The sequence below is a fragment of the Esox lucius genome, chromosome 4 (genome assembly GCF_011004845.1).
Source record: "Esox lucius isolate fEsoLuc1 chromosome 4, fEsoLuc1.pri, whole genome shotgun sequence".
Lineage (NCBI taxonomy): Eukaryota > Metazoa > Chordata > Actinopteri > Esociformes > Esocidae > Esox > Esox lucius.
Genome location: NC_047572.1, coordinates 31,486,556 through 31,514,294, shown reverse-complemented (window position 1 = coordinate 31,514,294; position 27,739 = coordinate 31,486,556). Strand labels below are relative to the sequence as shown.

Genomic DNA, 27,739 nt, shown 5'->3' with positions numbered 1-27,739 from the left:
TTAGTGGGTTGAGGCCAGCAGGGTTGAGGTTAGTGGGTTGAGGTCAGCAGGGTTGAGGTTAGTGGGTTGAGGTCAGCAGGGTTGAGGTTAGTGGGTTGAGGTTAGTGGGTTGAGGTCAGCAGGGTTGAGGTCAGCAGGGTTGAGGTTAGTGGGTTGAGGTCAGCAGGGTTGAGGTCAGCAGGGTTGAGGTTAGTGGGTTGAGGCCAGTAGGGTTGAGGTTAGTGGGTTGAGGCCAGTAGGGTTGAGGTTAGTGGGTTGAGGCCAGTAGGGTTGAGGCCAGCAGGGTTGAGGTTAGTGGGTTGAGGCCAGCAGGTTTGGGGACTGCGGTGTTTGTGGGATATCAGTCATCTATACGCCAACTGGACTGTAACCCTGCTACATCTGCATACTCTTTATGAAAACATAAGCCCACACATCCACGCACACACACCCTCTTCCACACACATATGCACACATGCACACACACACACCCACACGCATACACAGTCTCCCACATACATACGCACACACGCACCCACACACACACTCTCCCACACACACACATGCACACATACACACACAATATCCCACATACACACGCACACACATGATGTGAGGAAGTTTACTCCAGTGTGGGCAGAGTGTTCTTGCAGAGCCAGAAACCGCAGCTGTTGGTTCAAATGTGGGTTTTGTCGTGTGTGTGTGTGTGTGTGTGAGAGCGTGTGTGTGTGAGTGTGCATGTGTGTGTGCGTGTGTGTGTGAGTCCAGTGAGTCCAGTATATTTGGGAATAGAGGGAGGTGGCTATCACAGTTTTTATCTGGGTGTGTTGATGACTGCAAAGTCTTTGAGAGGGAAAACAAAGGAGAAGACCTTTCCCCGCTGTTATGGTTGGGAGTTGGGTTGAATAGAGGGGTGGCAAGCAGAAGCCATGTAAACAGATGTGAGGAGATGAGAGAGAATGAGAGAAAGAGAGAGAGAGAGAGAGAGAGAGAGAGAGAGAGAGAGAGAGCAAGTGGAGAACGATAAAAGGAGTCATTGTTCTGCTTCTGCCCAGCTCTTCACCAGAAAGAGGAGGGAGTTAGATTTCGAGAGAAAAGGAGGGTGTTCTGGTTTAAATTAAATGGAATGGTCCGTTTTGCTTGGGTGGGGGTGAGGGGCGTCTGCAATAGCTTTCATTCAGGGTTTCCAATGGAAACATTTCCAAAATGTCCCCACCATGCTGTTCCACCCACTACCCCACCAAACCAGACACAACTTCAGCAGACTCTGACAACGGAAACATGCAGCTTCAGGTAAAACCCACACTTTCTCTTTTTTTCTTCCTTCTACACCCCCCCCCCCCCCCCCAATCTGTCCGTCCCTCTCGTCCCCTCCCAATCCAGATGTGGCTACACATTAAACACGGGACAAAGACAAGGCAGATGTTATAACAGGAAGATCAGCCTATTTTAGGGGGGTCCTCTCAGAGGCTTGTTCAGTCCTTTAAATCACATGGGTAGCTGTTTGGATTGCAGTCTAAATGTATTTTATTGATCCTCTGTTCTAATTATCATCTATTCAGAAATGCACTGACTAAACCCTCAGTTTCAAGGACATAGCCATGCATATGTGCCTTCTATTAGTAGATTTTTATAAGGCAAACTTAACGTAAGTTTCAATCGGCACAACAAGCAGCGCTGACGCAAGGACAACTCAGCTGGCTCAGACACTACTGAAAAACAGGGAACAAAGAAAACTTGTAAAGGACAAATAACTGTCCGTCTGATGTCACAAAAAGTGAAAAGATGAATAGGAAGCTTGTATTTTCACGCTCGGTGACATCCTGACTGTGGGAGGCTGACACAGGAGCAGGGGGACGTCGGTGACTTTATGGAGAGACACCGCTCAACCAAGAAGAAATAATCTGGTCAGCTTAAATGGATAGGGTGGGAGAAGTAGTGTGTGCTACGTCTGTGTGCGCGTGCGTGTGTGTGCGTGCGAGCGTGTTTTAACCATGTCTCCACACACTATTAAAGAGCTTTAAATCATCTGTACTGCAGTGAAACTACACTGCTTCTTTGTGCCCCTCTGTCCCAATGCAACAGCCAACGCACACATGCACATGTGAATGTTCACCTGCACACGCACACACACACACGATGAATACTTTGCAATTGCCGCTGCCCTCTGTGCCCCTCACCCCCCCTCGCGCCACACTTTTAGACTTAGATCTCACAGGAGAAACGGAGACTGTCATGTGACTAGAGAACAAAGAAGGAAAGTGTGTGTGTATTCGTGTGAGAGAGAGCGGGGGGAGAAGGAGTTGGGGAGATGGTTAGAGAGAGACAGTTAGAGAGCGAGAGAGGGGCAGACAGATAGATAGAGGGCCAGTCAGACAGAGGGCCAATGAGACAGAAGGACATTGAGACAGAGAGCCAGTCAGACAGAGGGCCAATGAGACAGAAGGACATTTAGACAGAAGGCAAGTGAGACAGATGGCCAATGAGACAGAAGGCCAGTGAGACAGAGGGCCAATGAGACAGAGGGCCAGTGAGACAGAGGGCCAGTGAGACAGAGGGCCAATGAGACAGAGGGCCAGTGAAACAGAGGGCTAGTAAACAGCAAATGGGGGGTCATTCGCGTTGTCATCCCTGAGGCTGACAAAGAATTCCCCCTTTCCCCAAATCAGAACACCCTGACATATCCCTGCCCCTGCCTCTCCCACTGCCTCCCCTCCCCTGCCTCTCCCACTGTCTATCCCTCCCCCTGCCTCTCCCACTGACCTATCCCTCCCCCTGCCTCTCCCACTGTCTCCCCCTCCCCTTGCCTATCCCAGTGTCTCCCCATCCCTGGCCTCTGTCACTGTGGGCCCATGCATTCATAGATCGCATTGAGCACCATGCCTGCCTTTGTCCATGGATTAAACCTCATATCACACCCCAGCCAGCCTGATGCACCATCAGACATATGGCAGAGCAGGCCCTGGGACCAGAACCAAGCTCAGAGCAGGCCCTGGGACCAGAACCAAGCCCGGGGGGGGGGGGGGGGGGGGTGAGTAACAGAGTAAGAAAATGGGAGAGAGAGATACAGAGAGAGGGAGAAAAAGTTAAATAAATAGAAAATGAGAGAATGAGAGAGTGGTGGATGGAGAGAGTCGGGGAAGAGGGAAAGTCAAACACTGTTCCTTTATTTAGAGTGATGAAACATAAACGTTTGTACTCACTCACAGAGCAGTGAAACTTAAAATGTTGTTTGAACAGCTCACTCCCCAAGTTGTGTGTGTACACAAGAGGAGAAAAAAGAGGGATTGTGAGGGGAAAAAAATGAGTCAGAGAAGAGAGAATGAACGAGAGCTTGAGAAGAGAGAGAGCGAGAGCCATGCAGGCTGCAGATAATATTGATTTATATTTGCAGTGAGGGAAAAAGACTGGGCTGGGTGGGGATTGGGTTAAGTGCTGAGGTGGTGTGTGTGAGTGTGCGTGTGTGTGTGTGTGTGTCCTTGGTGGTGTTGGTCGCCTTGAAATATAACCCCCTTTCTGTGAGCGCCAAGCTGACAGCCTGTTCACGAGGTGTCTGCTTCCAAAGAAAGGAGAGGAGAAGAAAGGGAGTGACCGAATGTGAAAGCAGGGTCGCGGAACGAGGGGCAAATGGAGTGGAATGAATTGTAGTGCTAACACACATGGGCTGATTGCCGAGCTGTTTAGCAGACTAGCGCTGTTCGTCCAGATAAAGAAAGAGCCTGCACACTCTAATTACTGATCTGCACTTCAGACCCTCACTCTCATTCTCTCTGCCTCTGCTCAACCTCTCTATCTCTCCCAGCCCTCAGTCTGCTCTGTTTAGGTAAATGTGCTCTTTCCCTCCCTTTATTTTTCCCTCTCTATCGCTCCCTTTTCCCCTCTCTCTCTCACTTCTTTCTTCTCCCTCCCTCCCTCCCTCCCTCCCTTTCTCTTCCAACCATTTCTTCGTTTTTCTCTGTCTTCTTCACCCTCTCGCCTCTCTCCGTCTCCCGCCCTCCCCCTCTCTCTCCCCTCCGTCTCTGTTTTCCTCGGTCTCCCTCTCCTTGCCTCTAGCCCACTGTGTGAGGTTGTCTGCTGCAGGGCAACGCTGAGCCGTTTCCTTTGTGCTTTGTTTGGCATTACCCCTGACTAAAGAGTTTTCAGCTCAGCTCAACAGTAACCCGTTGCCTCGCACAGCCTCCCTGCCAATCTGTCGCCACTGAGAGGATGCTGTATTGTCCGTCGTCCACAAGGCAACTTCCCTGTTGCTGTTGAACGTAGGGATAAGGTAACGCTCTGAATCAGAACGGCCTTCATCCTCTACAGTCCAGACAGGACCCACTCAGAATTACACGGGGTGGGATGGCGTGGCAAGATGTGGACAACGTGTAGAGACGGAGTAAACAACGCGTAGAGACCGAGTAAACCACATGTAGGGACGGAGATAACCAAATCCTCACAGAGTCGACGTCCATTTGCTCAGCTTCAATAACAGCTGCTCTGTCTCCCGGTCAGCATGTTTGGTCACGAGGACAAAATTCCCCCTCATACCATTGACCTCCACTGTAAACTGTCATTGACTCGCTGTGCCGGTCAATGTACAAGTAACCAGTAACAACCAATGGTTCCCAACACCTCTGCATGAGTGGAGAATACATTTGACTTGTTTGGTCTGTTTGGGACACACTTTGTTTTCATCAGTAGATGGTCTATAGACAAACTATCTGACGAGAAGAAACTGCTTTCTAAGGTTAGGGTTGGTTTTAGCATCAAAAAGAGTTTAGGGTAAGTGTTAAGGTTAGGATTTAGGTTAACATTAGTCGATAGTCAGTAGATAATTCATAGAGCATCTACAGGCAAACACCTTTGGGACTCTCAACATTAAAGGGTTACCTCTAGAGTCATTACCTGTATTGTGTCTGTGTGGTCTTGGCTTTTCTCAGGTTGGTACCCAGCTCTAACACAGTCAGAACGTTGGCTCTGTCACATAAATAAAGGAAGCACCGCAATATTATATATATTTTTTTGAAGCAGTAAAAACGCTCGGGATCAGGCAACGTTAAAAATGTGCCTTCAGACATCTTGTCCTTTTCTTAAATGGAATTCTGTGACTGACTACATCGAGCAGACGACCGGATGAACTGCGTACAAAAGAAATGTACGTTTTTGACACAAGTCAGCGCCGTAACCACAGTGGCCACGCGTCGTCTCCCATGCAGACAGGCTGGCTGAGACATTCTATTTCACGCCGACGGGTAGGACAGGAGGATGTTACCTGTGTCCCGTTCTGCACACCCGTCGTCAGTCCGGACCCTGTCCCTGACCCAGTTCAGTCCACATGGATAAGATCAAACTCCCTTACTATCATATCACCAACACAACACTCATCAGAGTCCAGAACTGCACAATATTAAACCCCAAGAGTGGTTCCTTTTATTGCTACTAGGCCCGTGTCTCAAGATCTGCAATCCTGGTTGCTTTATTGGCATGAAATACAATTTGTAGATATTGGCAAAGCAGACAAGCGGCAATGTATTTCAGTGAATACAACACAATGAAACACACAGTAGTTGTAACAACAATAATACATAAAAATAATAATAGCAATTTTCTTACTGCAGATACTCAGGTATGGAACAACTATTGTTGTTCTGAAAAATGTCACTGCATAAAATTATATTTAAAATAAACACAAACATTTTAATAAATAAATCACACAAAATGTTAATGGATGATTCTTACAACCTGCGTTATAATGTCCAAAAGGATCCCTCTGACTCACACACGTGCGCGTGCACGCACACACATACACACACACACACGCACACACACAAACACACACAGACATACTCATGTATACACAGTTTTTACCAAGATTTCCCCAAGTTTCCTCTAAGCATCCCATCATGGTAAATCTTTCCATTGATGCAGCCCGGAGAGAAAACTGCATGATTTCACGAAAATAAAGACCACTTAGCTACCCTACAAACTAACCCTGATCACCAATCTGACCAGGCTGAGGAAACCCGGCATATTTTCCCTCTAAATAAATCTCCATCTCATTAGCTAACTCTTGTAAAAACAGAATTACGGACGGTAGTTCTCCAACCTAGACAAAGTGGTTCATTCTTTCACTTTCTCAGAAAGAAACGCAGAATTATAACAAAGAAGAAAGGTAGAAAGGAGGTCAGTGTTGTGCCGATTGTTTTGATGTCAGTTTGATGAAATGCAGGATGATGCTGAATACAATCTACATCATTATCCAACCAGAAAAACGGGTCTTCCTTTCTTTCATCATTTCTGTTCCCCTCTGTTCTCTTCCTCTATTTAAAGAGCTCCGATCATCTCCTCCTCAGAACAAAGCCAGGTGGAATACCCAGTACCACTCATTCCTTTCCAGAAAAACATTGTCTAAGCCTAAGATCTTGAGCACACACAATCAATTTAGGAATGTGGCTATCTTAAGTGAAAAATCAAGGCCACATGTTCAACTCCTTTTGCTTAAAACTCATTGCAGAGAGCCAGACCTTGGTTTGGTTGACAAAGAGAGTTAATGTTTAATCCTGTCTCTGAGTTGAAACGTTAATCGGTCAGGGAACACAACGCTGTTGTTGAGGAGTTTTCTTTCTCACAGACGTCAACAACACAAAGACAGACAGACTGACACCGACTGATTGAAGGATAACTTTGGTTGTCTGAGAGGTATTCAGTTGACTGAGCCTGTTGTTAAATAAGTTTAATGGTCTTTTTCTCTGCCTCTTTTCTCTCCCTGTCTGTTTCCTATCTCTGCCCGTCTCTCTTTCTCTGGGTTTTAATTAAAAACAGTCTCTCTTAATCTCATGCTTAACACACTCTGCTTGCTAATCACTTGGAGGGTTCCCACCTCCCACAAAGAACAAAAAATGACGGAGAGAAAGAAAGAGACCAGGAGAATGAATGAGTGTGTCAGCATGGAAGCGTCTTTGTGAGGCCGCGTGTTTGTGTGTTGGGATGTGAGACAGTGTTTCTGTGCGTCGGGATGTGAGACAGTGTTTCTGTGCGTCGGGATGTGAGACAGTGTTTCTGTGTGTCGGGATGTGAGACAGTATTTCTTTGTGCTCCAGCTTGAGACAGCATGTCTGTGTGTTTAGGTGTGAGACAGCGTGTCTGTGTGTCGAGGTGTGAGACAGCGTGTCTATGTGCCAGGGAGTGAGACAGCCTGTCTCTCTGTGCCGGGATGTGAGACAGCATGTCTGTGTTTCAGGGGGTGTGAGACAGCGTGTCTCTCTGTCCCGGGGTGTGAGACAGCGTGTCTGTGTTTCAGGGGGTGTGAGACAGCATGTCTCTCTGTCCCGGGGTGTGAGACAGCGTGTCTGTGTTTCAGGGGGTGTGAGACAGCGTGTCTCTTGTGTGCACATATGTTTGTGTGTGTATGTAATATGACAAAATGTGTGTGTGAGACAACGTGCGCGTGTGTGAGACGACGAGTGCGCGTGTGTGTGTGTGAGAGACGACATGTGTGGTGGGTGTGTGTGACAATGTGTGTGTGTGTGTATGCGTGGCAGAACCCATGCTGTCTCCTCTCCTCCTGTTCCCATAGTACTGGGGCCAAGGGGTCAGGGGGTCCGCAGCAACCTGACAAAGGGCCCGACACGTCACAAAAGTCAGTGCGTGTGTCGTGTGAGGGGGCTGGCTGGGGGTCGGGTGGAGACGGCAGAGAGAGACAGGGATGAGGAGAGGGAGAGTTAGGATGGGGGGAGGCGGGGGGGGGGGGGAGGCGGGGGGGGGGGGGCATATGCAGAAATCCATCTGGGTCGGTGGACCTCCATCTGCAGCGATCCGGCAGCTAAGTGGTCCAATGAGACCCTTGCATCCAATCACGGTACTGACTGGAAACGCGGACCGGTGACAAGTCTGATATTATGGGCTGTGCGCTGCCCTAACAGAGCCAAATGTGTCTAGCGGGGGAATGTACCCTGTACTGGACTGGTATAGTGATATTACTTCCTCAACATGAAGGTGCTCTATACTGGGTTGATATAGTGAGTCCTCAACATCCAAGCTGCAAAAGGAGTGATATGAACGAAAGAAGACAATGAGACGGACTAAAGGCAATCCAGGCCTAATGGTTGGGGTGTCATGATCAATGAGGCAAGCCATCTAATGAAAATTAACGCTAGCATTGTAATTACATTTTTTCTTGCATTAGCTTAAACACTGCTACGCGAACCACGCTTTCCTGCTGTTTCTATTTCTCTCCTCTTACTCTAAGACAGTGTTCTCCTGGGACTTTACTAGCACATTGTTTGTGTCTGTGTGTGTATTAGGGATATGCATTGGACAAGATTTTACTATACGAACAGTGTTATTATTCGAATAGTATTCGGTTAACTGAAATACATGTATTTAATAACTACCGATACAATATGAGCACTACAACATAGGAGTGGGCGTCGTTCCCAAGTAACGTCAGCTCAATGGCCGTTGGTCTGAGGAAGGGAGCGACCGTGCGTATGGTGGAAACCGTGCGGTAGACACGCAAAACTCGACTACAGAACTAGAAGACAATATTTATCAACACATGACATTGAGTTTATTGGATAGAGGAGTCTAGGGGAGCTAGTTAGCTAAGCTATCCAGCAATATGCTATCTGCTAAACTCACCGTTTTCTGCACTCTCGATCGCCTTTTCTGCACTGTCAAACGAACTTTACGTAGCGTTTTGTGGCCAAATATTTTTTCCGTAGGTAACATTAATTCGGTGAATATATTCCATCTTCCCTGAATTAGTTGCCTTTCATCCACTTGCTAACAGTAGGCTATGCAGTATGTATTGCATCATACTGACTGACTGGACCCCACCACATCATACCGCTTTGATTGACGATTGTAAACAAAAGATGCTTGTGAAGTAGCGCATGTTGTAAAAATGACTTAAAAACGTATACTTTTTTGCCGGACCGCGTAAGCGGGGCCGGCTAAGAAGAGCGAATGTCTCGTACTGAGTGAGTGACTACCCCTTGTTAAATAGTGTAGTGGTTAGAGACGAGGGCTCCCGTAACAGTCAAAACGCATTATGCCTGAGGTTCTGGACAGAAAAAACACGTAGCTACGTAATAGGAAGCCTAAAATGAAATGGTTCTGGTGGATATTAGGATTTGTTCAGGATAGAAAAACACTTCGCTGGCTTCGCGATTCTCTTTTCACTTGACAAAAAAGTGAGTTATCTTTAGTGATGGCCATTCGAGGCTTCATTACCGTTCATTACCGCAGCAGGATATTATGCTAGCACGGATAACTCAGATTTTCTTTTTCAAAATCATTGAACTATATAGGTTAATATAGTTAACAATCTTGTCTGTACATTTTATGTTTAATATCCATTCCAATGTTATTCTTTTCTGTTCTTTTTCACAGACTAGATTGTTAACTATATTGCCTTATACATTTCAATTATGGCTTTTATTGTGATAAAAATAATCTGAGTGCTGCCACCATAATATACTGCTGCTAAAATAACGTAAATTAAGCCTTGAATGGCCATCAATAGTTATCGTCACCTATATTGATAGATACGGGATCAATGTCATTCACAAATGTCTAATGATTTTAGAATTTCTTCAGGATAGACAAACACTTTGCTGGCTACACGATTCTCTCATCTATTCACTTGACGAAGAAGTCCGTCATCGTTACCTACATTGATACAGTAGTTGTTGTATCAATGTCATTCACAAATGGCTAATAAGCTTTTAAAACGGCCAGGGGCAAAAGTCATACAGTTCATAGATACTATTTGTGGTGGAGGTATACTTAATAAGAAACGTTACTCAGTTTAACGCTAGTTAATGGTTTCTAACAAAATATTCAAACTTGGCGTGATGTTAATGAGTGAAAATAATAGAATGTGAAGAGGCTAGCATTCGTGTAGTCAGGTGGTGTAGTAGTTAAGGACAATGCTTTTCATATGACGACCTGGGTTCGATTCTGGAGAGGACAGCCACGATTAACACAATTTATTGCGGGCTGGCTGAACTAGGCTTGCCTGGTTTCTTGTTTAAATGTGGTTTTATAATTTTCATAGTTTTTAGAAAAATAATATTCAAGTCTATTTATTTCAATAACAAAAAAAACTATATTTACGTAAAAGAAATGGGGGCAAAAGTGAATACACGCACAAGTACTAAAAGTACTCAAAGTACTCAAATACTAAATTAATTTCGGGAATTTGAATATTCGACTATACGTGCCCATCCCTAGTGTACATGTGTGAGTCTGCCTTTCACAAGGGGAGTAACCCAGTAAAATCTGATCTTTCCAGTGTTTTGAAAATTATATTTATTTATCCTGCACATGCTCTGATTTGAATTAATAGCCCATTAGAAAAAACAATTAGCAAATTACTTCCAGATTTCTCTTCTGTGCAAACTAAGATGGTTGATTAGTCCCCACCAATAAAGCAACGCCTAGTAGTTTGACATTTCAACTTTTTGTCTCCTGCATAATCTCTTTCTCATACTCAAAAACAGCAAGATGCTTCTAAGCAATTCATCAGAAAGTCCACGTGTAGTTTCTGCAAGATGCGTGTCTGCACTCCGTTTAATGTGGCCCGCCTCATCGTCATGACATCGGCTCTGTGTTTCTGCCACGTCCAAATGAAGCATGAACACACAAAAGCTCTTCCCCCGAGAATGTTTGTGGAAAACACACATTTCCGTCGACGCTGGAGACTTTGGCTGTCAGAAGCCGTGTTTGCTTTTCATTTGCTCGCTGTACCTGCGATGCACTTAGTCCCCATCTCTCTCATTTCCCTTGAAAACATGAATCTGCTTTTCCTTTACGAGCATACTTTACTTATCCGAATCGACCCGTGACTGCCATCAGCGTCTAGACTGGAAGTAAATACAAGTATTGTAAATTCAGAGTTGTTATTCTTTGGTGGAAAGCTAAACCCTGCCAAACTCTGAGGTAAAATGGCAGAGTAGTGTCGAGCCCAAACGCGCTCCGGGCCACTGACGTCCTCCAACTGCTTAATGGTGTTTGATTAGGACCTTATCCTGGCACTGCTGACTTCAGGACGACAAACCCTCATTTCCTCCTGGGCCGTTTCTCAATGACGAATGTCAAATAAACCACGAGGATCACCACTGGGTCATTAAGCTGCAAATTCCAGAGTTTTTGGAGCTCGAGTTATTCATACACACACACACACACACACACCAAATCTGTTCATCAGACTCAGACCCCAAAGTGTTTAGACAAAGCGTTAGCTATTGTGCTACTGTAGTCAAACAGGCGTACCTTTTCCCTTCCACGCCACCAGGATGGATAACGAACTGAAACCCTGTTTTCACTGCCCTCCCCGCTAAGTTGGGATCATAAAGTGAGATCATGCGGTGATAACTAATGGGGGCTTGTTGGCTTCCAAGCTTTAAGGAGAGAGTTAAACTGGAGGGACCATGACACGGCACTCTGAAGAATGAGTTCTGCTAGACCCTTTGAGCTTCCATATTCGGAGATCGGCTGTTTTCAGCGGGGAAGAACTATCTCACACATGCAAACAAAGAAGTTGGTGTGTATGATATAAACACTTAAATTATTTATGAGTATTGACTCAGTTTGTCTGGAAAAAAAGACACAAACATCTTTAGCGCGTCTCGTCGTGCGTCTCGCCGTGCGTCTCGTCGTGCGTCTCGCCGTGCGTCTCGTCGTGCGTCTTGCCGTGCGTCTCGCCGTGCGTCTGGTCGTGCCCGGCAGGAATTGCCTGCGAAAGGTTAATAAAGAATGGCTGTGTCTGAAGATAAATGGGTCCCAGGCCGTAGTTCAGAGCACCCCAAACCCCACAGAACAACAAGGGGGAATATTTCTGCAGCTCTGTGAAACGCGATCCGGGGATCCAGAAGACTTTCCACGGAAATGGTCCAAAATTAGTAACACGTGTCGTCGGCCCTGGCAACACAGCCTGGTGACGAGTCAGCCCCCCACCCCCCACCCCCTGAAATAAAAGGTCCTGCGCCTCACTTGCTTCACATCTGCCAAGACAAACAGAGGGGGTAGGAAATCTTCTCCATAATGAATGAGCACCCGCAAAAATATTTCACCCCAAGACCCTGCATGTGGGGAACATTCAACACAAGCCCCAAATGAGGACTTTTGTTCGTGCCCATTCTCTTTACAACGAAGCACGGGTCGGCAAAAAAAAAAAACACACTGTGGCCGTTGTCGTTTCTTTGTCCCGGTGGCATGCGTCCATCCCCATTTCTGAGACCTTTCAAACAAGAGTTTAAGCACAGTAATCCATCAAGATGGTACACTTCCAACCAGGTATACCACATCTAGGATTTAACACCACTGTCTAAAGATGACCTCATGGTCAAGGCAGAAGAAAAAAAAAATACAACAATATACACAGTCACCACAACAACAAAATACATACTTTTTATCAAAGAACCGTATACCACTTGAATGACAACCATTCTGATAGGAAACGTCAATCTCTCTTAGTTCTACTGTGTGCCGGCGAAAGCCTAACCCGAAAGATTATCTGAAATATGATCATTCTTTCTTTTACCAACAATAAAACCTTCTCTTTGTTTCACACCTGTTGGAAGTCCTCAGAAATGTCCCTCTGTTGATAGACAGAAGAGGCGGGAGCTGGGCGGGGAATAAAAGATCTGCATGTTGATATACTGGGACAACCCCGGCTGACACCCGATATCTCAGACTACGAAGTGAAAAGCGGGCGTGAGATATTGTGTAGCCTCAAAAGCCGACGATTGGGTAACGGCACAGCATCTGCCAAACGTGTGTCAATCAGATATCAGGGCTTTGCTCCGTCACAACATGAATGCAGGGTGGGACACAGAAATAATCAATCTCCTCCTGTGCTGACCGCACCAGGCCGACATTGTCTACACCTGAAACTTGCACCACTAAAGGCTTTTGTCGACGACCAAATTTCAGTTTGAAGCCAGAAGAAAGAAGGAGCAAAGAGTAGCATCGAGGCCTGATGCTTTCCGTGATTTGACTGTACGGTTCTCCTTTTTACAATGGGGGTTGCTTAAAAAGCCTCCGTCACTGGTGTAGTTGGTGTTCTGTTGGAGATGCAGAGTTTGAAAGTTTTGAAAGGCACCTCTGTGTTCAACTTGTGCTCCACCAACAGGGACCATTCAGTCTATTGCTCTAGTTTGTTGTTTGTAACCAGAGCTGGTGAGTAAAAGGCTACTGGACACCACTTTCAATTCAAAACCAGGAAAGCACATAAACAGCAGCAGGCATATAACATGAATTGTTCATGGCTCTGCAATGGATAGCAGACGTCCTAGGGGCTCATGAAATATTCTGCAATGTTTTTTCTATTAAAAAACACAAAAAACATTAAATCTCTGCCATCATTTCCCAGACAAGGACTTCTGAAAAGGCTTCTATCACTGGCTAAGGTATACATGCAATATTATGGTATTGTTGTTGTCTTATATATTTTCGATTCTTCTGTAAATTTTTTAACACTGCATTTCGTCGGGACCCAGACCTGTAACTAAGATTTTCACTATACTTATAAGCAAAGCCTGCATCACTACTACAAAACACTCTTTTAGGGGATTTTTACAAGAAGAAACACAGTTGCAAAGGGAACCTTTACCATCTAACCAATAATCAAGAGGACCTGATAAGAGACACACACTGATATCTATGATTCCACAGAGCTTTGAGGATATCTGGTTATTCCCCACTTCTTAACCAATATATAGAACTGTGTTTTATCTTGCTTCCTTCCTTCCTATTATTTAAATCATGGGGTTCCATTGATACTTTAATTTTTCTATATTATATATGTTATTATATATGCTTTGGTGGTGGTGGTGGTGGTGGGGGGTGGTGGTGTAAGCCTTTCAGTGTTACTCATCACCTGCAGTTAACAGAGAGCATGATAAATACATTTGATTTCAGGACAGCATTCACCATCAGTATCAATAAACAGCTACGCAACCTTCTACAGGTCATTGTGCTCCCATGCATGTGAAGAGCAGTATGGTGTTTTAAAGTCGTCTGGTAAAGTGTGCTCTCTGTCGCTCAGGTCGGAGGGATGAAGCAGGGTCCTGGAGAGAAGCAGGGTCCTGGAGAGAAGCAGGGTCCTGGAGAGAAGCAGGGTCCTGAAGGGAAGCAAGGTCCTGGAGAGAAGCAGGGTCCTGGAGAGAAGCAGGGTCCTGGAGAGAAGCAGGGTCCTGATGGGAAGCAAGGTCCTGGAGAGAAGCAGGGTCCTGGAGAGAAGCAGGGTCCTGGAGAGAAGCAGGGTCCTGAAGGGAAGCAAGGTCCTGGAGAGAAGCAGGGTCCTGGATAGAAGCACAGACAGAAGAGGTCATAGGAGTAGGCTGTGATAGATTAAATCAATGACCCAGCAAGGGGAAATATATGTTATTCAAAACAAAATCTGAGAAAACGCATAGAACACGTGTTAAAATGCTACTTCTACAGGTACACCTTAAAAGAAATTAACATGCATTCATGATTTCCATATGGAGTAGGGATACACGTGGTAAATTAAACAGTGTGTAGTTTATTCAGTGTTATAACCATAATCTAAAAAAGACTTTTTGTGAAATAGTTAGCTTATTAGTGATATATAGGCCGCCAAAGTAAAGTAAAGCACACGTAAACCCATTATTTAAGTACTGCACACAAATGCCACAGGATGACAAAAGAAGTCTAATTACATGCCAAGCACTGGGTCGCAATTATACCATAGGCACGTTAGGAAAAAAGAGCAATGAGTCCTGCGCATTGATGTTGATACAAGTTGTTGAAAACTGCGTGGTCCATCTTGAACGACAGAGGAACCTATTATAACTGTTTATACGACGTGTAAAACACAAGCCCGCCCTGCTACACTGTCTAATGGCAAGCCCCCCCCCACCCCCCACCATTACAGCGAGTCATGCTGAGGATGAATAACAATAAGCATTGTCGCATAGGCACACGGCGTCTCCCCTCCCCACACAGCTCGTCCCCCAATTCTTTCCTTTCCTCCAGAGAGAAATCTGCGCGAGCTAACAGCATGAATGATAATGAGAGACGGTGAACCAGGGGCGGCAGATGCTCGCATGCCTTCACAATCGCCCGTTGCGACCCCGGCGCGCGCCGGATCAGGGGCATTCCGCCGGCTGACGCACAGAGTCGAAGCGGGTTGGGGGAGAAACTTTCCCTTTTGTGTGTGTGGGGGGCGGACGCGCGCAGCTCTTCCGAGGGTTCGGGGTGGACCCTGGGGCTGCCTGGTTCCACCTGCTAAGCGCTTTTGTCGTCGGGGTCTCCCTCATTTCAATGACAAAGTTCTGCGCTCTCCGACCCCATCTAAACCAGGCTCCCATCAGCAACTTTATGGCCCTGAACAAACCCCCCCCTCTCTAGGGAGCGCCATGCTGGCCAGACATCGCCAAAATAACACAATGGAAGGTTTTCTGATATTGGCGCAGACCAAGGATTGAAACCGAGTCAAACATCTTACTATAGCATTGCCCATATATTAAGTTTTGATTTCGTACATCTTAAGATCATCATTGGGACACTGTTGGTAAGCTATTAAGCAGAGACAGTTGCATTATACATTTTTTTTTTAAATAGACTATTTGTCTGGTTATTTTACCTATCAAATGAATGCAACTTTAATATCTGCCTTAGGCATTTTTTGTAACCTGTATAGTAGCAGTTTTCTGACTGTAGGCCAGTTGCCTAAGGCAATTTAGATTAGATAAAGGAGAACTGTTTTGTCACCTCACCTACTATATCCACATAACGTGAACATTTCCAAAAAGAAAATAGTTCATCAAGCATAGGCTATCAAAACAGAAAAGAGCAAATATTCCGTCTGCATCGGAGATTATGAAAACATGGTCCATACCCCGTTCACATGTTTCCAAGGGATTTCTGAATATACCCGTTATTGTAAAGGAGTAAAAAGTATTTGTCCTATTGTTTGTAGGAAACGCAATTCGTTTAAATTCAGCACTGAAGTATGACAAAGGATATTAGGGAACAGCCATCAGCTCGCCCAGGGGGTCAAAGCCTGTGAGAGACGGAGAGAATCTAAGCCCAGGACAATGTCTAACATATTTAAACTTGATCGGAGTTCGTTAAATTCTCCTCCTTACCGCTTCTTTCACACAGCGGCCTCCTGAGAGAATGGCTGCTGTATGAGCAGGGCGACAGTGTCCTTTAATTTTATAAGTTGATTACTTTTGGTATTATTCTTCGTTGTGGACTTAAGCACATTTGTGCCACAAACAGTAACATCATAAAGGCTAGTTTCTTGAAACGAATGTGTTCATAATATGATGTTGGAGATAAATGTGCTGAATCACTATAGGAAGAGATGGGTATTGATTTGGAGCTTTGCTCATTCAATGTCCATGTGTTCTCATAGAGACAGATGTCAGAGTCTGCCGATGCAACCCCACTGCTTCTTTCCCACGAGTCACTTCAGGAATGTAATGTCAACCGCGATAAATATACCCTACTATTTCCTACTTTACAGTTATAAATATATAGTTGTCGCGCATTAACATTAAACAAACATGCGTGTTAAAATACATATCTGCTCCTGGCTACCACATCAACTACATTTGGAATTCGCCCGTTGGCCACTTGTGTCTATAATTGGCACAATTATTGGCAAATCCGTGCAGTCTAAAAACATGTTTTGAAGAGATCTATCAAGGCAGGGCGCGAGGAAACGTCATTAGATTATCTCTGAATCGCATGTGAATGGGCGCTAATTCTCTGGTGGTGTTTCTATCTGGGGCCTGCATTGATGTAATTATGGGTTTGGGGTTGTCTGAACCTCGCGCCAGATGGTCCGGTGCCTTTTTAAAGCTCCTGTTGCTCGTGTTTGCTCTCTGAGCGAGAGTCTGAGAATGCTAATTTGGATCAGGGATGGAAGGTTGTAAGACAGTATTATGCACGGGGGGAAAGTGTCCGCCCGCGTGACCCGCGGCGAGGCGCATTCAGCTCCAGGGATTCCTTTCAGATTCGACACACGCGGGACCCTGATGGAACACACAATAGTGAAGGCGCGCACCCTCTATCTTCTACTCTCACTCGGTTAAGTACAAGACTCCGGTTCCACATTCACTCTCTTCTATTTCTCTCTCCTCTCTGGCATCTTGCGGGATAACGACCAAATAGTATCCAGTCTCCGCTGTAACCAACTTGAGTAGGCACCACTAACTAGTATGTCCAATGTTTCATGTTGCGTTCATTGTTTTCCCAGTGAAATAGAGTATGGGCGAACTGTATACATTAATTTCAAAATAAATTGTGAGAATTGTACTGCGGTAATCGTTCCTCACAGCCTGTGCGTAAAATGCAAGCAGGGATATTTTTGGAAGTAGCAAACCAAGGCAGACCATTATGAAATGTTATTGCTCATGGTTATAGTATGGGGAAGTTACAATACTATTTACGCACATTCATTCTGACAGTGACACACTTTTGTGAATTGCAGCTATAACAATATGCGAGTGTCGAAGCAGCCCTGGGTCAATCTTTTGGACGTGTTTAAAGTTCGCCATGAATAATCCCCCCCGCATCCATTGTTGTGGCACACTTTAAAACTCGGTCTTTGGGTTGGTCCTTCCAGCTTACGGAATCAATGCCCTTCTGTGTCGTGAGTGGACATCCTGGAGGCAGCGAAGCGATATACTTGATTTACGGAGGGGGAAGAGGAGTGGGGGAGGAGGACTGCTGTGGGAACGTTTTTGTGTATATGTGAGCTGAGGAAAAAGACGCAGTTTGGGTGAGGGGCGGGCTATGAGGGCCAGTCTGCCTACGGAGACGAGACAGACGGCTGGAGCGCGCGACAGAGCAGAGCGCACAGCAACACGAGCGGAGCTGCGCCTTTTCTCTTCGCTCAGATTTCCAGCCACACGCTCATTCAAACACACATACGCCGTGCGTGGATTTATGCATCAGAACCGCTTGGAAGAGCAAGAAGTCAGCATTTGAGTTGTTTTTGGTGTAAAATCCGAGCGGAAAGAAAACGCTGACCCGATCAATATTGTGTGCTCAGATCAAATATTGCAGCCGATTTGCACGACTTTTCACCGACCGTGGTTTACTGGAGGATTAACATGCCTGACTTTTGAGTGAACATATTTTTTTTCAAACCTTGCTCCTAGGTGAAGTGTGGCCCCAGTTCGGGTGCTAAAGATGGGTGCCAAAATGAATACATCCAAAGGGAATATATTTTTTTCCACTGCACTGTCATTATTTTTGGTCACAATTATACAGGACGTTTCTGGTAAGAATTTGAAATATAAAGTTTACGAAGAGCAAAAAGTGGGCACGGTGATTGCAAGGCTAAAGGAGGACGTGGCGGGTGTTCTGTCTAAATTGCCGAGTTCAGTGTCCTTTCGGTTCCGTGCTATGCAGCGTGGGAGCCCTCCGTTTCTTTCGGTTCGGGAGGAGGACGGTGAAATAACCATAGGGACCAAGATTGACCGCGAGAAGCTTTGTGAAAAGAACCTCAATTGTTCCATCGAATTTGATGTTATAACCCTTCCCACTGAATACCTTCAGCTTTTCCATGTCGAGGTGGAAGTCTTGGACATTAACGATAACTCGCCACAGTTCTCCCGTGCCATCATCCCCATTGAGATTTCGGAGAGCGCGTCCGTGGGCAACCGAATCCCATTGGACAGTGCCACTGACCCGGACGTGGGCGATAACTCCCTTTACTCTTATTCCTTGACGCCGAATAACTTTTTCAAAATCGACATTAGGACCAGAACCGACGGTACCAAGTACGCCGAGCTGGTTGTGGTGAGAGAGCTAGACAGGGAATTGCTCTCAAGCTTCCAGCTGCAGCTAACGGCTTCGGATAATGGAGTTCCCCCGAAGTCCGGCTCTACTTTGCTCAAGATAAGTATCTCGGACTCAAATGACAACAGTCCGGCGTTTGACGAGCAGACGTACGTTATTAATCTCCTGGAAAATTCACCACTCGGGACTCTTCTGATTGATTTGAACGCCACAGATCCAGACGAGGGCACTAACGGTAAAATAGTTTACTCTTTTAGCAGTCACGTCTCTCCCAAAATATTAGAGACGTTTAAAATGAACCCGGAAAACGGCCAAATAACTCTGATGAAAAAAGTGGACTACGAATCTACGTCATCCTATGAGCTGGACGTTCAAGCGCAGGATTTGGGTCCGAACTCAATCCCCGGGCTCTGTAAAATAGTTATAAAGTTGGTGGATGTTAACGACAACAAACCGGAGATCAGCATTAACCTGATGACTCCGGGTAAGGAGGAGGTGGCCTACATAACGGAGGGTGCGCCGGTGGATACCTTCATTGCGCTGGTACGTGTGGACGACAGTGACGCAGGGCTCAACGGGGACGTCGTCTGTCGCTTGCACGGCCACGGTCACTTCCGGCTGCAGAAGACCTACGAGAAAAACTACATGATCCTGACCAACGTGTCTCTGGACAGAGAGAAGAGGTCGGAGTACAGTCTGACCGTTATAGCCGAGGACCGTGGCACTCCGAGCCTCTCCACCATCAAACACTTCACCGTTCAGGTGTTGGATGAAAACGATAACCCGCCTCGCTTTGAGAAGAGTCGCTACGAGGTCTTCAAGTCGGAAAACAACTCTCCTGGGGCCTACCTGATGACCGCAGTGGCGTCTGACCCTGACCTGGGCACCAATGGTCAGGTGACCTACACGGTTCTGGACACCCTGGTTCAGGGAAGCCCCATCTCTACCTACGTCACCATCGACCCATCCAACGGCGCCATCTACGCCCTGCGGAGCTTCGACCATGAGGATGTTAGCCGCATCTCCTTCACCATCCAGGCCCGCGATGGGGGCAACCCCGCCCTGTCCTCCAATGCCACCGTCCTCCTGACGGTGCTGGATGACAACGACAACCCACCCGTCGTCCAGTCCCCGCCCCTGCGGAACCACACGGCCGACCTCCCCCTCTGGAGACACGCCTCCGCCGGTCAGCTGGTCACCGTCATCAAGGCGACAGACCGCGACACCGGCGCCAACGGGGAGCTGAGTTGTTCCATCGTCGGGGGCAATGAGGAAGGCCTGTTCGTGATGGACGGGCGACGGTGCGAGCTGCACACCAACGGCAGCCTGGGCGGGGTTCCCAAGGACGTGCTGGAGATTCGGGTGGAGGTGCAGGATAGGGGCACAACCCGGCTGTCCACCGGGGTCCTGCTTCGCCTCTCACTCCAGGAGAACATGGACATCGTGCCGCCAGGCCCCCCCACGGGTCCCAGCCAGCCATCCCTGGACCTCTCCCTCATCATCATCATCTCCCTGGGGGCTGTGTGCGCCCTGCTGCTGGTGGTCATGGTGATGTTCGCCACGGCACGCTGCAACCGGGAGAAGAAGGATCCGCGGAACTCGTACAACTGCAGGGTGGCAGAGAACACGTACCAGAACCACCCCAAGAAGCCCGCCCGACAGATCCACAAGGGGGACATCACGCTCGTGCCCACCGCCAACGGCACCCTGCCCATACGGGCGCACCCGCGCTCGCCATCCGCCTCGCCAGCCCCAGAGAGGGGCACCATGGGTAGCCGGCAGAGCCACCACAGCCGCCAGTCGCTCAACAGCCTGGTCACCATCTCCTCCAATCACGTCGCAGAGAACTTTGCTTTGGAACTGGCCCATGCCACGCCCCCTGTTGAGGTAAGAGGAACAGAGGGTGAGATAGAGAGAGGGAGAGAGAGAGACAGAAACAGAGAGAGGAAGACAGAGAGAGGAAGACAGAGAGACAGAAACAGAGAGAGACAGAGAGACAGAAACAGAGAGAGGAAGACAGAGAATGTTTAATTCAATGTCCTTAGTTGGTATTAGGTCCCTTGTTACGGTTCTATGAATCTTATCTTCTAATGGTAGTCTCTGAATGTCTTTAGAAAAACCATCAACCATGGATCTGTAGAATAATGAATGATTCAGCTTGAGCCTTGGCTTATGTCATGGTGCCTTAGAAATTGAATTTAGTGTATTGTTAAGATTGTTCTGTTCTATTTTATATTCAGTATTTTTTCTAAATTTGTTCCCCACTATGTGTTATGTTCAGTTATCCACCCATATTCCCTGTGATCATCTCCTGTTTTAGAACACATCTCGTCATATCAGCCTTCACCCAATCCATGTGTCCTTTGCCTGTCTGCTCCCATAAATATTCATTTATTCATTTTCCCTTTTCATTTTTTTCCTTTTTATTTCCCCTTTATTTTCTTTTAATTTTTTTTTTTTTGGGATTGTAGCAAGTCTCACAGCTTCTGTCCATGCTCCATCAGGGCCAGTACCAACCAAGACCCAGTTTCCGTGGCAACAAATACACCAGGAGCTACAGGTAACGACACTCTAAAATAAACACACCTGGAGGGGATCCTGGTTTACAGAATTAGCAAAGTCTGTTTTACTCAGTACGGCCCTAAGGCATGTTCTGCAGTGCTTTACTTTTCCTAAAAAGCATTACGCAGTGTTTCCTCGTGAGTCTGTGTGCTTTGTTCTATTTTAAGACTCAACCTTAATAACACTCCATAATTGTATGCAAAAACCTTCGCCACTTGAGAATTCCTTGCACTCAGGTTTTGATGCGTGCGCTGGAACGGTCGCCCGGCGCCGTTTGTGATGAAGCTGAACGTGTCTTCCGTGTGTTCCTCCTCTCCAGGTATGCCCTGAACGACATGGACAAGTTCAGCCTGAAGGACAGTGGTCGCGGGGACAGCGAGGCGGGGGACAGTGACTACGAGGCCGGCCGGGAGTCCCCCATCGACAGGCTCCTGGGTGAGGCCTTTACTGAGCTTTATCCCCATGACAACCAACGCAGACCCCATCCTCAGCACCCACGTGCAGGTACCCACCCCTCACTTCATCCTCGGTCATCTCACCCCAAAACCCTCACTCAACATCCCCTGTCATCTCACCCCAAAACCCTCACTCAACATCCCCTGTCATCTCACCCCAAAACCCTCACTCAACACCCCCTGTCATCTCACCCCAAAACCCTCACTCAACACCCCCTGTCATCTCACCCCAAAACCCTCACTCAACACCCCCGGTCATCTCACCCCAAAACCCTCACTCAACATCCCCTGTCATCTCACCCCAAAACCCTCACTCAACACCCCCGGTCATCTCACCCCAAAACCCTCACTCAACATCCTCGGTCATCTCACCCCAAAACTCTCACTCAACATCCTCGGTCATCTCACCCCAAAACTCTCACTCAACATCCCCGGTCATCTCACCCCAAAACTCTCACTCAACATCCCCGGTCATCTCACCCCAAAACCCTCACTCAACATCTCCGGTCATCTCACCCCAAAACCCTCACTCAACATCCTCGGTCATCTCACCCCAAAACTCTCACTCAACATCCCCTGTCATCTCACCCCAAAACCCTCACTCAACATCCTCGGTCATCTCACCCCAAAACTCTCATTCAACATCCCGTCATCTCACCCCAACACCTCATTGAGACCCCATCCCTAGTTGCCCCTCATCCCTAACACCTCATAGAGACCCTTTCCCTAGATACCCCTCAACCCAACATCTCATAGAGACCCCCTCCCTGCCTTCTTATCAGCACAGTGACTGGAGGTAGAAAAGAGCTAGAATTATCACCTGTTTCGCTGATGAGAAAAAGCTCTCATCTCCTCCACAACACAATTATTTCACAGTGCAACCGGGAGGCCAGGTAGTCAGGCAGAAAGACAGGCAGGATAGCAGAGAGGCAGCCAGAGCGCTCAGAGTGTTTTTCTTTCTTCCTGACAGCATTGAAAGGCTGTTTTTGTAAATCAGTCCATTAAATCTTTCATTTTTGCCTTTCATCAGCGGGGGAGCCAATCTGCCTGCCTGCCTGCCTGCCTGGCCGGGGCTTCTGTTTTTCTAATGCTCCCCAATGCACTCTCCCTTCATCAGCTCAGATGTATTATAAATGGTCCTTTCATGGTAATGAGAGGGTAATGAAGTCCCTGAATAGCATGAGTGAATAGCCAGCACTCCTTAATGAAGGCTTTAACGGGGCATATTTGATTTCTCTAATTTATTCTTCAGAGATTTTTCATTTGAAGATTTAATGTTGAATAGATGCTACATGAAAAAGGAAAAATGCCGCCCTTTAAGCCGATCCTTTTGAATGCGTTATAGGTGTCCATTGATCTGTCCAGTGAGTTGGAACACGAGGCTCCATGCTGCCGCGCTCCGTCTTAACTGAACCCAATACACACCGCCGGGTCTAAAGACCAACGGGCGTCCAACCTTTTGATGTTGAAAGCCTGTCAACGCCCCCCTAACAGACCCCTCCCTGTCCTACAGCTACCTGTCATGGCCCCCCTAACAGACCCCTCCCTGTCCTACAGCTACCTGTCAACGCCCCCCTAACAGACCCCTCCCTGTCCTACAGCTACCTGTCATGGCCCCCCTAACAGAACCCTCCCTGTCCTACAGCTACCTGTCAATGCCCCACTAACAGACCCCTCCCTGTCCTACAGCTACCTGTCAACGCCCCCCTAACAGACCCCTCCCTGTCCTACAGCTACCTGTCAACGCCCCCCTAACAGACCCCTCCCTGTCCTACAGCTACCTGTCATGGCCCCCCTAACAGACCCCTCCCTGTCCTACAGCTACCTGTCATGGCCCCCCTAACAGACCCCTCCCTGTCCTACAGCTACCTGTCATGGCCCCCCTAACAGGCGCTACGGTACGGCTTTAATGTTCCTGTGACTCCATGTCCCTGACCACGCCCCTCTGTCTTTCTCTCTGTGTAGCGATGAGACTGTGCACCGACGAGTGCCGTGTCCTCGGCCACTCTGACCAATGCTGGATGCCTCCGCTGACCTCCCCGGCCTCCGCCGACTACCGCAGCAACCTCTTCATCCCAGGAGAGGAAGCCCGCCAGCCCAGCGACCCACAGGAACCCCCGCAGCCCAGCGACCCGGCCCGCCCGCACGGCCAGCGCAACAGCCAGAGCTTCTCCACCTTCGGCAAGGACAGCCAGGGGGGGGCGGAGGACGGCGAGGCGGGGGACAGGGGAGAGGAGGTTGACGAGGAGGACCTTTGTGGAACCACCTCCCTGCTGTCGGAGATGAGCAGCGTGTTCCAGAGGCTCCTCCCCTCATCGCTGGACGCCTACATCCAGGTGAGCGAGAGCCAGAAGGGTGGGGCCGGCGCGGTGGGCGGAGGGATCCCAATGACGGGGTCGCTGGACAGGAGGAGGGGTCAGCTGCCTGGTAAGCCCAGTGCTGCCGCCCACCAACAGGGCGTGGCAGCGTGGGCCGCCAACACGCACTTCCAGAATCCCGGCTCGAGCATCGGACCCTCGGGTCACCCGCACCCCCAGAATGGCAGCTACCACACCCTGAAACCCAGCACCAAGCTCAGCCCCCAGGGCAACCACCACAACCTGGCTGTCCCCAAAAACAGCCCCCAGAACGGGCAAGGACCCCACGCCCCGACCCCCAAAAACAGCCCTCTCCTCACCGCCCTCGTCAGCCCTACACTGGTGGCCCCTTCCTCAGTCCAGGCCCCGAACCCTGCCCCCCCCCCGGGGCCGTGCGGCAAGTGGCTGCCGGCCATGGAGGAGATACCAGAGAACTACGAGGAGGACGACTTTGACTCTGTTTTGGGGCAGCTGGGACAACTACAGGGGAAGAGGAGCGACAGTCGTCACGAGCTAATGGACGCCAGCGAGCTGGTGGCCGAGATCAACAAACTCCTACAGGATGTCCGGCAGAGCTAGACATCCCTGTTAAATACCTTCTGCTCACCCCCTCTGAACTCTGACCTCCAGCTCCCTGACTTCCTGTCAGGGGTCCTGCCATATTTACGGAGGTGGAGAGGTGGAGTCTGGGTAGGAGAAAAGTAAAATAGAAACAGAAGACATAGACCTGCAATTGTCGTTAAAGTTGCATTTCTGACGTATTTGTGTTTTGTGAATGCTAAGTATCCAAATGAGTTTTTTATTTTCTGGTTTGGTACACAATGTACACAATGTGACTGTATTTATCTTGTATTTTAAAAATACATTTGTATTCTTATATTTATAAAAAAAAATGTATATAAACTTGAAATCAATCAGAATTCTATTTTTATATAATGAATGCATGTTAAATGAAAAAGAAGAATCAAGATTTTGACATGCAACTGAAAATCTACATATTTAATATTGTCTTTTGTATTGTGATCTTTTTGTCACTATTATTATATGTACACTTGAAAATATTAATTATTGGACACAAGTCTTTGTGGTGCATTGTGGGAAGTTGGGGGAAACAGAAATAAAAGTGGAAAGACACTAAATTATATGAATCAGCCTCGCTGTTTAATCTTTGACCAATGTCGTCTTTCCAAAGTCAGCATTTATTAAAGAACCAACTTAGCCATGTTTTGACCATTGCCCATGCATAGGCCTGATGCCAATGTGTGTGTGCGTGTGGTACGTATGCAGTTGTGTGTGAGTGTACGTGGCGTGTGTGAGAGAATGTATATATTTCGTCAAAGAGATGTTGATAGCACTGAACAGCTTTCTGGATTTGTGGGAGAAGAGTTCAATAAGAGCACCCCCTATTGTTTTAAATGCACACTGCGCAATATATTTGTTTTATAAGGTCAATGCTTTACACAGGTTATTAACTTTTATTAGGCATATTATTCATAATATTATAAATATTGCTGTAATAGTAATCCGTCTTCACAATTAGTGCTCTTTATATTCTGGTATTATATATATATATATATATATATATATATATATATATATTATATATTTATATTCATGTATTTGCTGCAAGTCTCTTAATGTCACTGTAGAGTTCCCTTCTGTTGTTAATGTCCTGGAAGGTTAACATGCCACTTAGAGTTGTTGGGGTGCTGAAAAACATGTCTCCAAATATTTACCATTCCTATATTTACCATCCGAGGGCCTGGGCTTCTTTTTAAAACAGAACAGAGCCCCCTGGAGGCCAGATTTAACTACTGCAGGTTCCTGCTTGTCAGCGATGAGTGACAGTTGCCAGCAGACAGATCTGGATTCCCTAGACACCGTCAAACCCGGTCGTCTTAACTGCACCTGGAATCCAAAGACATTTACTCGTGCATTCAGTATGTCAAAAATAAACCACAGGCATTGCTTTAACCAATGAAAACCTCTCAGATCTCCACAAGTGCGTAAGGTGTATGGAGTAGTGGTCAGTTTGGGATTGTGCAGAAAACACTCGGTGTGTTGTTATGACCTTGCAAAACGTACATGTCTTTGTTTGACTCATTCCTGTTATCGATCAGTCAATCAAATGTATTTTATGAAATTTTCTCACCAGCAGTTGTCACAAAGTACACGCGCAGATAGGTACGTAGCATAAAACCCCATAGAGCCATTAGCAAGATGTCGATTTAGCTCACAAGACATTGATGCATTGCACTTTTCAATGTTTCACATTAGATTTTTTTCACATATTAGCAAGATTTTGGCGAAGGTCAAATGCTTGTGCCTCAGCTCATAAAATGCCGTTTAAACAAATAACTTTAACATTAACATTTTAGTCATTTAACAGACACTCAAGTTCATACAGTCTTGCTCAAGGACATAACAACAGACAACAACATAAAACAAGAAAAATGAAGTGCCCACGTGTGTTATAACTAATGATAAACACAATCAAAAATACATCAAGTAAACCTGATTTAAAACATATATTCACTGACCAGTTTTCCCAATTAACCTATAACTGGACCAAACCAGTCAGTTGTACCAATAACCGGACCAAACCAGTCCGTTGTACCTAAAACCGGACCAAACCAGTCAGTCGAGCATATAACCAGACCAAACCAGTCCGTTGTACCTATAACCGGACCAAACCAGTCAGTTGAGCCTATATCGAGACCAAACCAGTCAGTTGTACCTAAAACCGGACCAAACCAGTCAGTTGTAGCTTTAGTAGATTGATTGAAATACCACAGCTACTGTGCAGTCTTCAGCAGCTCACTGGTTTCATTATTTTCTACCTTCCCATATGAGTCTGTACAGAGTGTGTCAGTCAGGTTGATAGTGAGATTGCTGCCATTAGATGCTTTTTTAACACTGTCACAGCGAGTGACAGATGGAGGGAGTGATGGAAGGAGGAGAGAACTGAGATACTGATAGAGAGAAGTAGAGCGAACAGGTGCGTTGCTGATAAAAGGGAGGGCGAGGTACCAGGAGTGAAAGAATAAGTGATAGAGGAAGGAAAGGAGAGAATGAGTCACTGATAGACAAATGGGGCATGAGGTAGGGGCATGAGGGAGGAGCATGAGGTAGGGGCATGAGGTAGGGGCATGAGGGAGGAGCATGAGGTAGGGGCATGAGGGAGGAGCATGAGGTAGGGGCATGAGGGAGGAGCATGAGGGAGGAGCATGAGGGAGGGGCATGAGGTAGCCGGAAATAACAGGAGGACAGAGGATGACAGAGGTAATAGGAGAGGATGCTAGAGGATGACAGAGGTAATAGGAGAGGATGCTAGAGGATGACAGAGGTAATAGGAGAGTATGACAGAGGTAATAGGAGAGGATGACAGAGGTAATAGGAGAGGATGCTAGAGGATGACAGAGGTAATAGGAGAGGATGACAGAGGTAATAGGAGAGGATGACAGAGGTAATAGGAGAGGATGCTAGAGGATGACAGAGGTAATAGGAGAGGATGACAGAGGTAATAGGAGAGGATGCTAGAGGATGACAGAGGTAATAGGAGAGGATGACAGAGGTAATAGGAGAGGATGCTAGAGGATGACAGAGGTAATAGGA

General features: G+C 47.1%; 2 protein-coding genes across 4 annotated transcripts; both read left to right on the top strand.

The window, feature by feature from the left end:
• The first annotated feature begins 1,056 nt into the window (after nucleotides 1-1,056).
• On the top strand, nucleotides 1,057-14,278 carry LOC114839120 (circumsporozoite protein-like). Its single transcript, XM_029119535.2, has 2 exons — nucleotides 1,057-1,272; nucleotides 14,015-14,278. Exons 1-2 carry the CDS (start codon nucleotides 1,186-1,188, stop codon nucleotides 14,276-14,278), a joined length of 351 nt encoding a protein of 116 aa, XP_028975368.2. The 5' UTR covers nucleotides 1,057-1,185.
• Nucleotides 14,279-16,754: 2,476 nt separating this feature from the next.
• pcdh18b (protocadherin 18b) lies at nucleotides 16,755-24,955 on the top strand. 3 transcript variants are annotated; one of them, XM_010902154.3, is made up of 4 exons: nucleotides 16,755-20,637; nucleotides 21,222-21,310; nucleotides 21,632-21,747; nucleotides 23,733-24,955. In XM_010902154.3, exons 1-4 carry the CDS (start codon nucleotides 18,139-18,141, stop codon nucleotides 24,701-24,703), a joined length of 3,675 nt encoding a protein of 1,224 aa, XP_010900456.1. In that variant the 5' UTR covers nucleotides 16,755-18,138; the 3' UTR covers nucleotides 24,704-24,955. The 3 variants fall into 3 exon arrangements, with proteins under 3 accessions (XP_010900456.1, XP_010900446.1, XP_010900440.1); XM_010902144.4 differs by having other exon boundaries at nucleotides 16,757-20,637; nucleotides 21,255-21,310; nucleotides 21,632-21,816; XM_010902138.3 differs by having other exon boundaries at nucleotides 16,757-20,637; nucleotides 21,632-21,816.
• Nucleotides 24,956-27,739: the final 2,784 nt, after the last annotated feature.